General features: G+C 39.9%; 2 protein-coding genes across 2 annotated transcripts; one reads left to right on the top strand and one right to left on the bottom strand.

The window, feature by feature from the left end:
- Positions 1-1746: 1746 nt before the first annotated feature.
- LOC103713775 (homeobox-leucine zipper protein ROC8-like) lies at positions 1747-5329 on the bottom strand. The gene is made up of 5 exons (XM_008800802.2): positions 5122-5329; positions 4870-4985; positions 4551-4741; positions 1965-2426; positions 1747-1881 (listed from the first exon to the last, which is right to left on the bottom strand). Exons 1-5 carry the CDS (start codon positions 5214-5216, stop codon positions 1747-1749), a joined length of 999 nt encoding a protein of 332 aa, XP_008799024.2. The 5' UTR covers positions 5217-5329.
- Positions 5330-12932: 7603 nt separating this feature from the next.
- On the top strand, positions 12933-13805 carry LOC103713783 (zinc-finger homeodomain protein 11-like). The gene has a single exon (XM_026806476.2). The coding sequence runs from the start codon at positions 12978-12980 to the stop codon at positions 13554-13556; it is 579 nt and encodes a 192-aa protein (XP_026662277.1). The 5' UTR covers positions 12933-12977; the 3' UTR covers positions 13557-13805.
- Positions 13806-15753: the final 1948 nt, after the last annotated feature.

The following is a 15753-nucleotide window of genomic DNA, read 5'->3' as shown; positions in this document are numbered from 1 at the left end:
AATATGGCGAAGCCTGATGGCAGAAGTGGTATGCTTGATGGGTCTTCGCCACTCATCACCATATTGAGGGATGGTAGATCGACGGAAGCATAGGCTATGAGCGAGCCAGATGCATCGATGCAGCTCTCTTGGAGTATCAACATGTTGCTCAGGCTAGAATTGAGAGCCTGCATCATTCACCATTGTAAAGAAGATAATATCAATACCTTCCTGACTCAGCGCACTTCCATTTCGAACCAGCTCAAATTTGTGATTTGGATGCTTAAGATAAAATTAATGGTGGGATTTATCAAAAATAATATATGATAGGTATAAAATGAATAATAAGATTAGTACTTACGTAGGTAGTATCTGGCTTCATGCATTATTATTTATATAACGGAGAACCAAATCGAAAAATCTAAGATTTGAGGACAAAGAGGGTAAAAAACATTCAAGTAGCTTACCCGAAGCAGGGAAATGCCGTTCCCTTGATGTGAACCATTTGTAATACGTGCAACCTCCTGCACCGAATTGCCATTGGAGAGAACATCCCACTAAAAAGTATTCGTACAAACAAGGATTTAGAATTTCTTCTTCTTCTTAAATTTTGGTAAGAGAAATGGTGGAAGAACCACCAGCCATTTCAGAAAAATGATGGGAGAATTGCCTCTCCCAATACTTGAACCTAGGTCCTCCTCCAAATGGAGGGGTGCGACCCCTGGGCTGCTGCCCACTTTACACAATTTTAGAAGTACAAAATTTTTGCACTTGAGAAATACTGTAAATACTATGACCAAGATATCTTAAGAAGGTAAGCACAAACCTCAGCTCGAGTTTTTTCATCTTTGATGAAGCTGAAGACCCTCTCTGATGGCAGAGGTAACCATATAGAGGTTGTTGCACTAAGGATGAGGCCATTTGGGTGGTCAGAAGGACCTGGACTTCTGTAAACAGTGAGACGGATGCCAACATCAGTTAATCCTGAGGGATTGGTCCATTTGTGTCCATGCTTGTTGGACGCAGTAACACAGGCACAGAAATTGTTCACCATTCTCTGGGCAAGCTTCATCATGCTCCTTTTTCCATCAGGCCCAGGAATCACTGGTTACCGTAGTTGAAGTCACAGTCAAACATCAGTTCCACAAACTCACCAAAGTTTCTTATATAATACTTCAAGTAGTTAATGCATCACTTTACATAAAAAGAAAAGTTAATGCATTACCTCCTCCAATGTTCCCACTTGAAATCCCAGTCACCATTAAGCATGCAAACCTCTCACACATCCTCTGTAGGGTGGAGAGCCAACGCTGTGCTCCAAATGCCAATCCACTATCTACTAAATTCCTATAAAGTTGATGGGTCTCGTTCTTCACATCAATCTCCATGTGTTCAACCCAAGTAACCTATGCCACCATTAACCAATGACATCCTAATCAGTAAAGGTAGACTTAAAATGTATTAACTAAGATATCTTCATGCATATGACACTATGAATCACCTTAGAGCAGCCATTGGGCATGTCCTCAATCAAGCAGCCAGAAGGAAGCCTCCACGATTGAGAGACCAGCTGATTCTCTCTAGGGTAGTCCACCGAAACGTCAACAATTGCCCACAGACCCTGCTGAATTTGATGGCAGTAGCGCAGGAAGCAGAATTCACGGGTAGGAATGACTGGCGAAAGAACCTGTAGTTCCTCGTACATCTGCATTGAATTTGAATTAAACAAAACAGAGAGAGAGCAAAAGAGAGAGAGGTTCAAGAGAATCACAACGAGAAGGAAATGAGATGTGTAATTACCAGCACCAATGTTCCACTCTTACTGCCTGCAATTCCAGTCGCAAGTACTTCAATGTTCTTTGCCTTAGAAACAATAGTAGGAAATAGCTCCGCCCACTCGCTCTACAGCCATATCAACTCCAATTCACTCCCAAACATGAATCAGTGAAAGGGTATTGATCAAACAATTACGGAATAAAACTCACCGCATCAGCGAACATATCGACCAATAGTGTGGAATTCATAAGCACCACGCCGGAATCCCTTGAGGCCTCAGAATGGAAATCTGGGTACTTGCACTGCTGGCCAGGCCTTGGGAAGATCCTCTCATAGGTTTCCAGGTGAAGTACCTCCCTCCCATCATGCCCAACCTTCAACCAGAGGGGTTCATCAGTCTTCACTAACCTGATCAATTCTTCCATTGCCCTGGTCGCCAAATCCAGCAGAATAGTTTTCTCGATCTCTGAAACTGCTGCAGGAAAAAGAAATGGAATGACAGTAGATGAACTTCCAGAGAGGAGATGAAGATCAAGGGAGGAGCTAGGCCCATGATTACTGTAGCCCCCCATTGACAGATGTGGTGGAGACATTGAGATTGGCTGGTCCGAATGAAGTTGGCTAATCGGCCTTCCTAGATACTTAGATGCAAAGCTCGAGACACGATCAAGCTGCAAGATGTCACCACAGGGTAATGGGAAGAACAAAATTTGATCAAACTAACGTAACAATGTTGATTTTATCCTCAACTTGATCGAGTGAAAAGAACATCAGAAACATGTTAGCGATAAACAGATTGTATGCAAAAGTGACAATTTGACACCCTAATCTTGAAGCTAAAACCGCTGCTACAAAAACAAATTCCTTGAATCTACATTTAGATGTAATCTTCAACAACCAGTAATGCTACCATGGTAATATAAAGAATGAAGCAAACAAACATCAAATAAGATTAGCCTAGGCAGGAACAATCTCCGGTTCATATGGAGTTATAACAGTATTAAGTATTAACACTAGCATGACCAGACCAAAAATAAAATAAAATAAAAGAGGGTACATTTGCTTACTCTTACTATAAAGTTTTTGCTTTTAATCCATTATCATATTTAACCGGTGATTGCTGCACACTCTCATTTTGAAAAATGAAATTGCCACTATAACAACTACTTCCTTGAGCCTATATCTAGATTAAAGAAAGCCGAACAGAGCTGAACCGGCTGGTTTAACCCGAACCGAGACCAGGTCAGCTCGGCATTAAAAAACGGTTCTGACTTTTAGAAGGGTGGAACCTAATTGGCTATTGCCGGAACCAGGCAGAATCGGACCAAACCAGATGGTTCCGTCCGGTTCGACTTAGTTCGAACCGGTACCGATCCATACCGAACACCGACCGATATGGGTCTCGGTACCGATTCGGCGAACTTTGATTTAAATAAAAATCTTAAATATATGAATAAGCCATCAGCACCAAGAAATTAAGCAAACACTAGTTTTTAAAGTTGAAATTGCGCTAATGACAATTACTTCCTTGATTCTACATTTAGATACAATCATCCAAACTTGATCAAGAAGTAATATTTTTTTCTAAGGGAGCACGCAACAGCACTAATATCGGGAAATGAAGTGAAGAAATATTATCAACTAAACCAGCAGCATTAAAAATAGCATAACCAGAAAGCTTAGCCATCAAAGACTACTTTCTATATAGTTTTTACTTTTAATCCATCATTGATTTTAATCTTGACCACTTTGCAAAGACGACATTGATGCTAATAACAACTATTCACCAAATTCCATACCTTGAGATCTGCTCATGCAGCAATGGCATTAATATCAGGAAATGAAGAGAAAAATATTAAATTGAATTAACCAAACCAGAACAACCTCTCCCTTCTGCTCATATGGAGCTACAGGATTATAAGATATGGCATGAGTGGACAAAAATATTGAATCAAAAGAGGACATAAATGCCTAAACTCAAAAGACAAATATTATAAATCTCCACTATAATTGATTGTCGTTTTATAAAAGAAAAATATACTAATTTAAAGAACCTAATGTTGAAGATAGGAATTGTTGATATAACGGCTACTTCCTTTCACCTATACTAGGTATAATCCTACAGTAACGATCAAACTTCGATGACAGTAATACAGGGGAATGAATTGAAGATATAATTAATCAAATTAACCGAAGCTAATAACAATTGGTTGTTCTGTCCAAGAGCTATAACAATAACTAAAAATGTAAATTGACCAGAGATGCATATTGGAATAGAAAAAGGATAAGCAGTCCTGTCTTCAAATACATTCATTGCAACGTATAAATTTCAATCTATCATCATATTTCAAATCTGTGAATGCTTCAAACATGTTTTGAAAATTATCTGTAACAACAACTGCTTCTCCGAACCCTAACACCCAATTAAGCTGCAACAACATCAAGATAGGGTTATGAAAATCTCTAATTGGATTAATCGATCATGACTATAACAAACACATTTTACCTATCTAAATGGAGCTATGGATATTGGCTGATTACGCAAATAGATTGCATTGAGGGAAGGCATGCATGAGTCTTGATAGATTACTACATTTTTTTCCAAAATCTTGCGTTTCCTTCTTCTCAATAGCAAAATCTAGAATCATCTACAGACTAATTTTAAAGTTAGCTGCAATGAGATTTTCTAACAAAAGGAAATGAATTTAAATGCCACCTTAGATACTACCAGTACCATCACCTCTACATGCAGATGGAATGCAGAAAAGGAAGTGACGCCGGAGCCGCAACTTTACCTCTTCCTTCAATCGGACGTTCTCCATCCAAAGCTTCTGCTCATTGAGAGAAGAGTCTCCATCGGTCGGTGGCCCGCCGCAGGATGGGCAGATGGCGTTCTTGAGAGCCTCCTTCATCGCAATGTTCTCACAACGAACCTTGTCGTTCTCGGCACGGAGAGTGGAGTTATCGGCCCTCTCGTGCTGTGCCTGCAGGCCACTCAGATCGATCAGACATGCCAAAAGGTGCCTCCTTTCCGGCACCACCGGCTTCAAAATCCAATCTTTTAATCAAAAGCACAAAGAACACAGCAAAAACAAGGGGAAGAGGTGCTTTCCTTCATCTGAGTCCTCTTGTTCTGGAACCAGAACTTGATCTGCCGTGGCTCCAGGCCCAAATCCCGGCTCAGCTGCATCCTCTGCTTCTCATCCGGGTGCGGGTACATGTTAAACATCCTAAAACAACCCAAAAAACACGACCGTCTCTTCTCAGATTCCACCACCAAACCCCCTCCCCGCCCTAAAACCCCGAAAGAAAACCACACGGAGAGAGGAAGAGAGAGAGAGAGAGAGAGAGAAGAACAGAGCATACGCTTCCAGCGCTTGAATCTGTTTTGGCGTGTGCCGTTGGCATCGTCTCTTCCTTCGCTGCTGCTCGGCCGCCTCTGGCTCGTCCCCGGAATCCATTCCCTCGGCCTCGTCTGCCTCGAAAAATCGGTCCTTTTCCTAGAAGTGCACCCGACTGCGGTCCAAAAACACTCCAGAGGGCGTCCTCGAGGACCCATCCAGCCTTATATACATGGGCGAATCCGGTGTCAAGGCAGTGGCGCTGCCGCCCCGCGAGAGGCTCGTGGCAGTGACACCACTCGCGTTGGGGAGCTTTGTCGTTATCGACCCTATTCCTCCCTCCTTCCCCTGTCTCGCTGGGAGCTTATCTACGTCCGGGCTCTGGGCGAGGCCAAATTTGGCAACCGGCAATGCTGGCACCGGAAATATCGGCAGCAATCCGTGTGGATTCCCCCGGACCATCCCCCGTATTAATGCTCGAGGTCCGTATTAAAAGCTCCCACCTTTCCTCTCCTTTTGCTCTCTCTTGACTCTTGAGCCTTCAAAGCCTTCCTACTTTCCAGAAATAGAGAGAGAGGGAGGAACAAAGGACAAGATTCAAAGCCGGCGTTTTGAATTCTTAGACTCTTCTCCTATCTCTCTGGTGATCTTCGTTTCTCCATTTCTCTGGTGGGCTTCGGCTTCTTCGGCTTCGGTTTTGGTCTTCTTTTTTCAACCACGCTCTCTCTCTATCTCTCTCTCTGTGCTCTCTCTTCGCTGCCAGGGCAAGCTACAGCTTTGAGAATTTAAGAAAGACGGCAGAGACTCTCTCTCCCTACTTGTCACCTGGTTACCGGCCGTTATGACGCAACGATAACAATAAGTATTATAAAAATAGATTATATATATGTAAAGCTACTAAAAATAGATTAAATCTTTATTGATTGATGGAATGAGGGGATGAACTTTGTTGGAATTTTATCTTAATTATCTAATTAAATATAGTATTAACTTTGTTACGTAGTCATAATTTTATTATTGAAAGAGAATTGGTGCAGCCCTTCCATCATAAACTGATATATTGAATGCATGTAATCAATGACAAATATCAATAACTGATAACGTGATAGTTTTATAAAATTAGGTTAAATTTTTAGTGATAATCATGGTGTATTATTAAATGTTATTGACTAACTAGTTTATAAAAATATAGTTATCATTATGTAGTCGAGTTTATTTTGTCATGGCATTGATCGTACTGGGAGATGAAATATGAGTATTGTTATATCAAAGTTCTTGTATAAGCAATGCTACAAAGCCCAAACGTGGTACCCAAAAATGTTCTATGACGCATGGTGACCAATCTCCTCATGATATGCAGTAATGAAATTCTCTTTGGTACTAGGGTGGACCCTAAAGCATTCTTCATCTTATAATAATCACCATTATAAGAAGTGGCATTTATGCTTTGACTATTTACTATAAGAACTATTAATTGAAACACTTCAATTATTTTTTAAAAAATAGATGAGTCTGTATTTAAACAACGACCATATGACTTATTGATTTCGACCCTTGTATGGCTCCTTTCAAAGATATACTTTGCAATATGCTAAGTTATTCCATGACTATGGTCAATTGGTCTTCATTCTTAATTGAATTGCATGAAATGCCTGATGAGTGCTGATACCATAAATAGTGATATACAAGTCCTCAAGAGATATATTGCTTAAAATAAAATATCGGTATTCAAATCTTGTTTTAATTCCTTGATGTAATATTTGCTACTCCTTACTTTTAACTTTTCCCTCTATCCTTTGTATATATTTCTCTTTTAATATTTCATTGGTATAGAGAGCTTGCTCTCACCTCCCACTTCTTTCAAAAAAAAAGAAACATTGATATTCAATGCTAGAATAATAATGATAATTACAAACATATATCAAAAGATATATATAAACTAAGATTAAATCAAAAGACATTATTAGTTATTATGTCCAATGGTGAGCATCGATCATGCATCATGTAGAGATTTGCGTTCAAATTCATATGGTGGTAGATTTAAAATATAAGAGGCATCTCACTCCTATACCTAAGCCAGTGCTACAACAACTTATGCTCTTATTAGGTCGCCTTCGATTTTAAATGCGTCTCTGATGATTAACTGTTGATCAGCAAAGCTTCTTTTTTCAACTGAGAAGACCATCACCAAACTGAAAGTGATGTCTTTATATATGTCTGTTTTCTTATATTCTATTGTCCTTAATGAACAACTCGAAAGCTGGATGTAATGTTTTGCTTATCTTCGTCTATAAATAGTTCCTGATTTACAATAATATATAATTTTATTCTCATTTTTGTACTTCCTAATTTGACGTAGCAACACGAGTGAACTAGAAAATGGTTGGAAATAGTTTTAAAAGGTGCTAACGGTATTACGTCCGTACGAGGGTCGAACAAGCACGCCCTTAAGGCCGTTTGGACCAGAGTTTGCCGTTTGGGGATGGTTTATTTGTATTCCCATTATGCCCTCGCTATTTTTTTATTTTCCGATGATGACCGTAGTTTGATGCATCAAACGGCTAATAGTCCCCACGTGGGCCCGAAAAGATGCGCACGAGGTGGACGTACACGCGTCATCGCGAAATCCGCGGATGGGATCCAAAAGGTTGGAAGCGGAATGGAGGGCGAGGGATCTGGACGATGCGGAAGGCGCATGACGCATTTGGAGGAAAAAAAAGGGGAAATTACTAACAGATGAAAAGAATAATATTAAAGTTCAGAGGGAAAATACCCATTATGTTAAGATTGCCGTTTTATAATTTTATAATACATAGTTCACTATTAACCTAAAGTAACAGTGTCTTTAAGTTTATGTTCTTATAATAGTTGTCGAATGGTATTTAGGTTTCGCTACCATGCGTGCAGGCTGTGAACAAAAATAAATTTTAAGATTTCTCTCTGTTACGAGCTTTCGATGGCCGCTGGTTATAGCACATGAGGAATGCAAGTATGCGTGGTAAATATCATGATTGGCATATATTGCTGTTAGGAACCGATATGTTCAAGGCGTCGAGCAAGTGAAGTATTGGTATGGGAGAACTCGACTTCGGCTGTTTAGATCATGCTGGATTTAGAGATAATGCGGGTGGCAGCTTTCGAGATGCTAGTTCACGACTGCACTCCGATCTAAAACAGTACAAACGAGGAAGTCTTCTTACCAGAGTATGTCCAGCAAAAAATTCTCTAATACGTAAGTCAGAATGATACTCAAAGATCAAGAATAAATTTTATGTAATTTCTCAAAAAATCCAAGCACTTACCTGTAAGATTCTCCAGAGAGTTGATTGTATAGATAAAGGTGAGAGCCTATTGCTATGTAATTCAGACGTGTGAATCGGCCAGAATTGGTAGGCCTTCGCACATTTCGAATATGGGGCGTGGCATTTTGCACAAGGACCACACTTCGTCTTTTAGGTCGATGTGATTTCGTAGATCGTCTGGAATCTCGACTATCATGTTGCTAGCGATAAAAGAGTTTTGAAATTTGAATCCATCGGTGCGTTTTCGGACGTGCTAAGTAGCTGGCCCTAACTGGTAGTACACTGGTTTTGTGACGAGCTTTGGTTGAACGGCCTCGTATGAGCTATGGTCGATTGCGATGCACGTCAACCCCCTTCCTTCGTCCTCTCCCAATGGTTTAGTTCCATCTCCCTTGCACCATGCTGGATTGGACAAGGTCCTAAGCCGCTTTCTTCCATAACCTGGAACACCATGAAGAGATGGGAAACATTGGCGACGAAGGAGGTTCAGGAAGCGATCGAGGTCAGTAGTGGGGTGTTTGAGGTATCCATGCATGATACCTAACTGGAATTAGAGGATCTCAGTTGCCTTCTTCCATGAACTCGACCTTTGTAAAGATCAACACATTCTGAATCGACGATGGGAAGGAGATGATGGCAGCGAAGGAGGCTTGAAAGGCAGTCAAGGCCAACAACGGGATATTCTGGGTTCTAGGCGAGAAGGTGATGGAATTCGGAATTGTATTGGAGATGGGAGGGATGGCATCGAGGAGACGGGGTTCACGAGATGATGAAGAGTTTTTAGGATTTTATAAACAAAAAAGAAAAATGGCAACCACCAGCCCACCAGTTGCCTATTATTTTACTCTAATATGATGCATTTGAAGTGTTATATAGAAGACGAAGGAATTAATGGGATCGATGAGGGTTCTCGGGATAACGAAGAATTAGTATTTTAATTGAATACTAACCTGCAAATCACCGGCCATGATTTATTCAATTATTCTTGAATTATATACAAATTCTATGATTTATTGACAAATTGTCCTTTATTGAGTTCATTTTTAAAATTTATTATTTTTAACTTTTATTATCTATTTCTTGAGTTTTTGATTTTTTTTTAAAAAAATTGAATCACTGCATCTAGCTGAATTGATGGTGAAATCTGGACCTGTGATATTCTGTGCTTCCCAGCCAAAATCCTCTCATTTTTTTTGTCACTTTCCTTAGAATTAATTCCTCTTCTGAGAAAGGACACCGTAAGAATGTAAGTGCTCCGGTGGACCGGGCACCAGGTATATATGAGGCCAAGGGGAGCACCAATTACAATAATAACGATGCATATACTTTGTGTTTTCACCAAATAAGAAGCCCTTTACAGTGAGGTATTGCCCATTAGATCGGGTATCATTCAAATCTGATATTTCTGTAGACCAGCCAACAAGCAGCCATGTCCTAAGCAAAAACAACAAAGGAATGTGATGTTTCTTGAAAGACATCAGAGCAGGGTCAGTATCGTAAGCTTATAGGAGGGATGGCCAGCAAGGAAAAGTGCAAACAGATTTCTTTTGTGCAATTTCACCACTTTCTGTGGCCTGTCTCAATTTCCCTATGCTGAATTATTGGATAAGCCATTACACCACCCCATAATAGCTCTCACGCATTGCTTCTAGAATCTGAGTTGAGGTCGGTCACCATCCGAGTTGTGCTGAGGTCAGTCGACGCTAAGAAATGACGAGGTCGGCCGAAACCAACAAAGGAGACAGGAGATCAACCTACAAATTAAGAAGTCTACTTGTCGGAAGGTTTCTGGCGAGAGACTCTCTAATGCTTAAGTTAGTAGAGATCTAGAGATACAATGAGCATAGAGGAATGCTCTCAAAAAATGGGAGCTTCAAAATACTTACTTGAAGATCCCTCAATCATTCTTATATATAGGATGAGAGCAGTGTTCGTTATCTAATTTATTGGGAAGTGTCATAACCACATTATAATGGCTAATCGTGCATTAACAGTACAATAATGGCTTTTCACAATTGACGTGCGGCTCCTACATGTGCCTCAACTGCAACCAGCCCCTTCAATGTCCGAGACTTGGTCTTCTAAGATCAGCAAAATAGAGCTCTTCATGTTAAAGAAAGGCTAGTATAGCAGAAAGTGTTGGCATGAAAATCTTTGTAAAATTGCTTAGAACTTTTAAGCAATGAATGCTCCTACTTCTTATCTGGATGAAGATTTTTTCCTCCACTGCTTCGTCTTACAAGCATCAACATTTTCTATTCTAATTATCAGACACTTAGTTTGGAGCCATTTAGCTTCTTTTTCTCACGTCTATTCATCTCCTCTCTTAACAATGTAACGCATCTTTACCCCTCATGTATGTTGTAAATATGATTAATCTTTAATAAAGTCGGATGGCTCCTTTTGCCTCCCTTTACATTAAAAAACAATTAATGTATGGCGAGACCATAATTATAACTCATCCGATAACCTTTTACATTACTTTTGGACAAAATCAATTAAAAAATTGCATCAGTCAATACCAAGTTCATTCATTCTGGTTAAGGTCGAGAACAATGAGGTCGAAATAAGTCGAGGTCAAGATGACCAACATGTTTCCGATCAGTTGTCACTGAAAAAAGAAATGGATATCCCAATTTCCCCACACGACAAACTAGAGAAGGTCCCCAGAATTTCAACTAAGCTAGAGAGAGAGAGAGAGAGAGAGAGAGAGAGAGAGAGAGAGGGGAGGGGGGTTCCAGTCCTTGAACCATGAGCGTGGGCTTTAGCACATCCTCCAACAACATAACCACCCTAGTCGTTAGAACATTTACTGAAATGCCAAGAAACTTGAGCACGAAGAGTTCGTCGGCTACATCTGGTATTTTTATTTAATACGACCAATTTTGGTTTTCTCATCAATGATGCAAAAGTAACTTTCCAATATTGGTAGTTGTACTTAGGCTGGCATGAGATCACCAAAAGTTATGCTGAATCTGTTGAAAGTTTAGAAGAGTTAGGGAACATACATGTCAACATATTCAGATCACCTAATTAAGAATGGCTATCAGATGAAAATAATTTTAATATAATCATCAAGTAAATGGATGCCCTGTAGTACTATTAAAAATTCTTAGAAAACAAGACTAGAAAAAGAATTAAATTGATTTAAATGAAGGTTGATGAAATGCAGTTGAGTATTTAGAATATTTGTTTAGCTATTAATAAGAAAAAATGTCGAGTAAATAAAGTTGTGTGGGGCGGAACTATAGCAACTATAGCTCTTGTTGTTGAACATCACAAATTGTTCTCAAATTATTGCATTTGGATGTACTATCTTAGTCCTTGATAATGTTGTAATATGTTGAACTAATTGTTTGAATGTAAAGCAACATATAATTTTAGCCTTACAAATAAAATAGTACACCAAAGAAGTAACAATCATGACTCTTGGAATTGTGCGTGAATAGTTGAATTACATATAATCAAATATCTATTTTACTACATGGACTCTGGAGAGAAAATTTTTTCTACACTATATTTCTATACTGGTGTATATCAAGTGCCTTGCTATATTGCTTTCGAATAATATATTGAAAAGATACGAAAATATATCGGAGGAGATTGAATAAATCATTGATAGCAATATTTTGTTAACTTAGATGGATATTTCACCAAAGAAGGAAGCTATGACTACCGAGACCGTTGCTTTCTCTCATTCATTCTCTCATGTAATCCAATTGACCAGTCATCCCTTTAGCTGTTGGACTCCATTCTTTGTCCGTAGGGGAGAGAAAGAAAAAAAAATTTCAATAAAGAAATGCTATGATTCTTAGTGTTATTTATGTATATTTATAATGCAAATTTCTCATCATCTTTTTGCGTTTCTCACTAGTTTCAAACATCGTTTCCAATAATCGTTTCTCAAAGTGGTAATTATGATTTCTATCTCCTTCTAAAGCTACCTATTTATTATAGCATTATATGAAGATAAGATATGGTGTCAGTTTCGAACTTTCTAGGTTTAGCTGGTTTTCAAAACCGGCATCGACGTCTACAGTTTTCATATCGTGCGAATCTCGAAGATATCCTTTACAGTTTCACCTCTACTTTTATCCCGGGTGACGATATGCTCGAAGATATTTGATTTCGTAACGTTCGCGTATTCAGAAAAATCCATTCAAACAGTTCAATTGCTATGAGCCAACGTTGGTGCACCCAATATATCCTCCGAGACGTGGCAAGAATGTGCGTCAGCACCATAAATAAGTTTATCTCGACATCATCCCTGAGAAAGTTAATCTTGCAGATTTCCAAATCAGCCCTTCGGTGCATCGATATCATCGCCTTCTTAGGATACATGGAAAAACCCTTAATCTTGGCTAAAAAATGACTCAATCAAACCCTAATTAACCCACCCACAAATCCCAGTGGCACTACTGCAAATAACCTGAAAATACATGACCACAATTGTCACCAAATTCAGTATAAGTAGCCCCCCCTTCCCTACGTGATAAGAGCATGAACAACCCGGGGGGGTGGGGGGGAAGAGGAAGAGAGAGCGTGTAAGAGAGGGGAAGAGAGATTCCCATTGTGAGAGATGGAACCAGCAAGAACGAGGGAGACCTACAGAGAGTGCATGAGGAACCATGCCGCTCGGCTGGGGACCTACGCTTGCGACGGGTGCTGCGAGTACAGCCCCGACACCCTGCGCCCTAACGCGCTGTTCTGCACTGCTTGCGGGTGTCACCGTAACTTCCACCGCAAGGTGACGCTGAACAGCGCGGCCGCCGCCGGCGGCGGCATCAACGTCCGGCCGGTGGGGATGGCTGCGGATGTCCTTCGGGCAAGGCGACGCCAGAGGAGCAAGTTTACGGCCGAGCAAAAGGCTCGGATGGGGGCCTTCGCAGCCCGGATCGGCTGGAAGGTCCGGAAGCAAGAGGTCGGCGGCGAAGACGAGGTGTCGAGGTTCTGCAAGGACATTGGGATCACCCGCCAGGTCTTTAAGATCTGGATTCACAACCACAAGTGTAGTGCTGCTGCGACCACCTCCACGAGCATTAACGCAGCTGCTGCACCTGCGCCTGATGGCAACGGAGAGGGAGATATTGTAGCGTGCGTGGTGAGAGAACGGGAGGAGGAGGTCAAGGGGAGTGCCTCCATGGAGGAGGAAAAGTAAGGAGGGAGGGTCTTGTCCCTTTAGTTGTCTTTGTTGCATGCGTCCATATATAGTCTCTGTCGTTGCTGTCACCTTTTACCGTTCGTTCTACTTTCTTTCCTTTTATATAGCATGTTACTGTAGTCGTCTTCTTCCCCTCTCTTAGAGAGAGAGGAGGGGAGAAGAGGGAGTCGTCTATCTGCATGCATTGCATCTGGTCCGTTCATCTTGTAATATAAATAACATGTGAAAGACTAGTTTTATGTTTAATGTTGTGGCCTTGTGGATGCTCTTGTTGCAAAGGCTTCTAATAGCTTATCGCATGCTCCCTTTCCTTTTAACTTCTGCTGTGATTGAGAGCTCTGTCATTCCATTTGATGTGGGCTCTGCTGGATTCTAAGAGCTAAGCAATTAAGATGAAGTCTTTGCCACAATTTGGATTTCGATGGAAAACAGATGAAAAATGTGGATCCATGCGGTGAATTTGGGTCCTCTATGCGCTTAGGCTTGATCAACCGGCCGATGGAAACGGATCAAAAATGACGCATTTCTCCATGGGGCCAAAAAGCCGCAGAACCAAGGCGACAGCATTATGCTTTCTTTTTTTTCTTTTCTTTCTTTTTTTTCTTCTTCTTCTGTTCTTTTGTTTTTCTTTGCTAAGATGAGTGAACCATATCTGAGGAGTACAGATGTATCCAATAAAACCAAAAAAAAAATAACACTTTTTCACTTTGCTCAATTGGTGCCATGCGCGTTATGTTCGATTGTTGCCACGTGCATTAGGGTCGCTATTGATGTGTGAGATGTGTTGCGCGTTATTCTGGACGTAGATGGGAGTTGCAAGCCAGCTTTCGTTGAGATACGTGTCATGCATCGATGGCACATCTAATTTACGTGGCACGGTTCGGCCAAAGGTGGCAGTAACAAAGCTAGATGTAATTAATTAACCTCACCATTTTGTGTTAGAAGGCGTCAATTTTCGTTGCGCAGGGCTCTCTATCATGTCCAACCACAGCTTAACTGGTCCCACCTTGTTCTCATGCGTGCTGACGAACGTATTTGGCTTAGTCACTTTATTTGTTAACCGAATGCTGAATTATTTATTCCTAGAAAGTAACCAATTATGAATCCAGTCATGTAATGAAGAAGAATATTTTTTGTTTGTTTGTTTTTCTCCTAAGTTGGCCTATAAACTAGGAGCGGCCTAATCTATTTGAAGCCTAAAGCTATTTTGTCTTTAATGTCTTCTCTGTATTGGGCGCGGCCTAAGGCGAACTCACACGAAAACCTTTTTTTTCTTTCCATTTTGTCTTTGAGATCTTGTTTGGGCTAGGACCTTAGGCGACCGCCTCAATCGCCTAAGGATTGGGCCGACCCTACTTTAAAACTCTTCTCATTTCTTAATTTTCTTTCTTGATTGTTGTTTTTTTCTTTGGCATTGATTACTTCATTTGCCAACTTTAAAATGGCCTTGAATTGAAGACGAACCAATAATAATGTTGGTAAGTGTGTTGAGCAAATGAGTTAAATTTTGTGACTGTAGATGGCTTTGGTTAATTGATCAATTGAGCAGAGCAAGCTTTGTGATCAAATAATTAGTTTTGTATTGAATCAAACCTTACGTCGACAAATATACCACAAAATAATGTGGCCTCGGTACGAAGATGAAGTCAAGCCAAGTAAAGTTGAAAATGCGCTATTTTCAACTTTATTTGGTATGACCTATGTACTAGATGAATCACATGATCAGTCAAGTTAGATAAATAGTTGGAAAAGTGTAGGTCGCTCAAAATTTTTAATCTATTTGGTAATATTTTTATATACATTAGTAATTATTAATTAATTAAAGGTGTATTACAAATAATTATTAATATAGGGAGTTGCATAATATCTTTTACCTACTCTTGTGAAAAATAATCTTTAATACTTATAGGTTATTAGAAAACAATACATTTAATAAAAATTGATTATATATTATATTTTTACTTGAAATTTTTTGATAAATTAAATATATTATTTTCTACTTGATTTAATCCAATTCATTTAATGAACAAGTTACACGAGTCAAGTTAGTTTAACAATAAGATAAGTACAGGTTAGATAGAAATCGACTATCACGACTACAAGCAACACACAATAACTAGGTAATATGGTTTAAGACGTAACTATTAAACTTGCATGCAGACCAATTTAACCAAAAATTTGAATCATTGATCCA

This window comes from Phoenix dactylifera, chromosome 6, assembly GCF_009389715.1.
Source record: "Phoenix dactylifera cultivar Barhee BC4 chromosome 6, palm_55x_up_171113_PBpolish2nd_filt_p, whole genome shotgun sequence".
Classification (NCBI taxonomy): Eukaryota; Viridiplantae; Streptophyta; class Magnoliopsida; order Arecales; family Arecaceae; genus Phoenix; species Phoenix dactylifera.
Note: the sequence above shows the minus strand (reverse complement) of the source record. Positions and strands in the feature narration are given on the sequence as shown.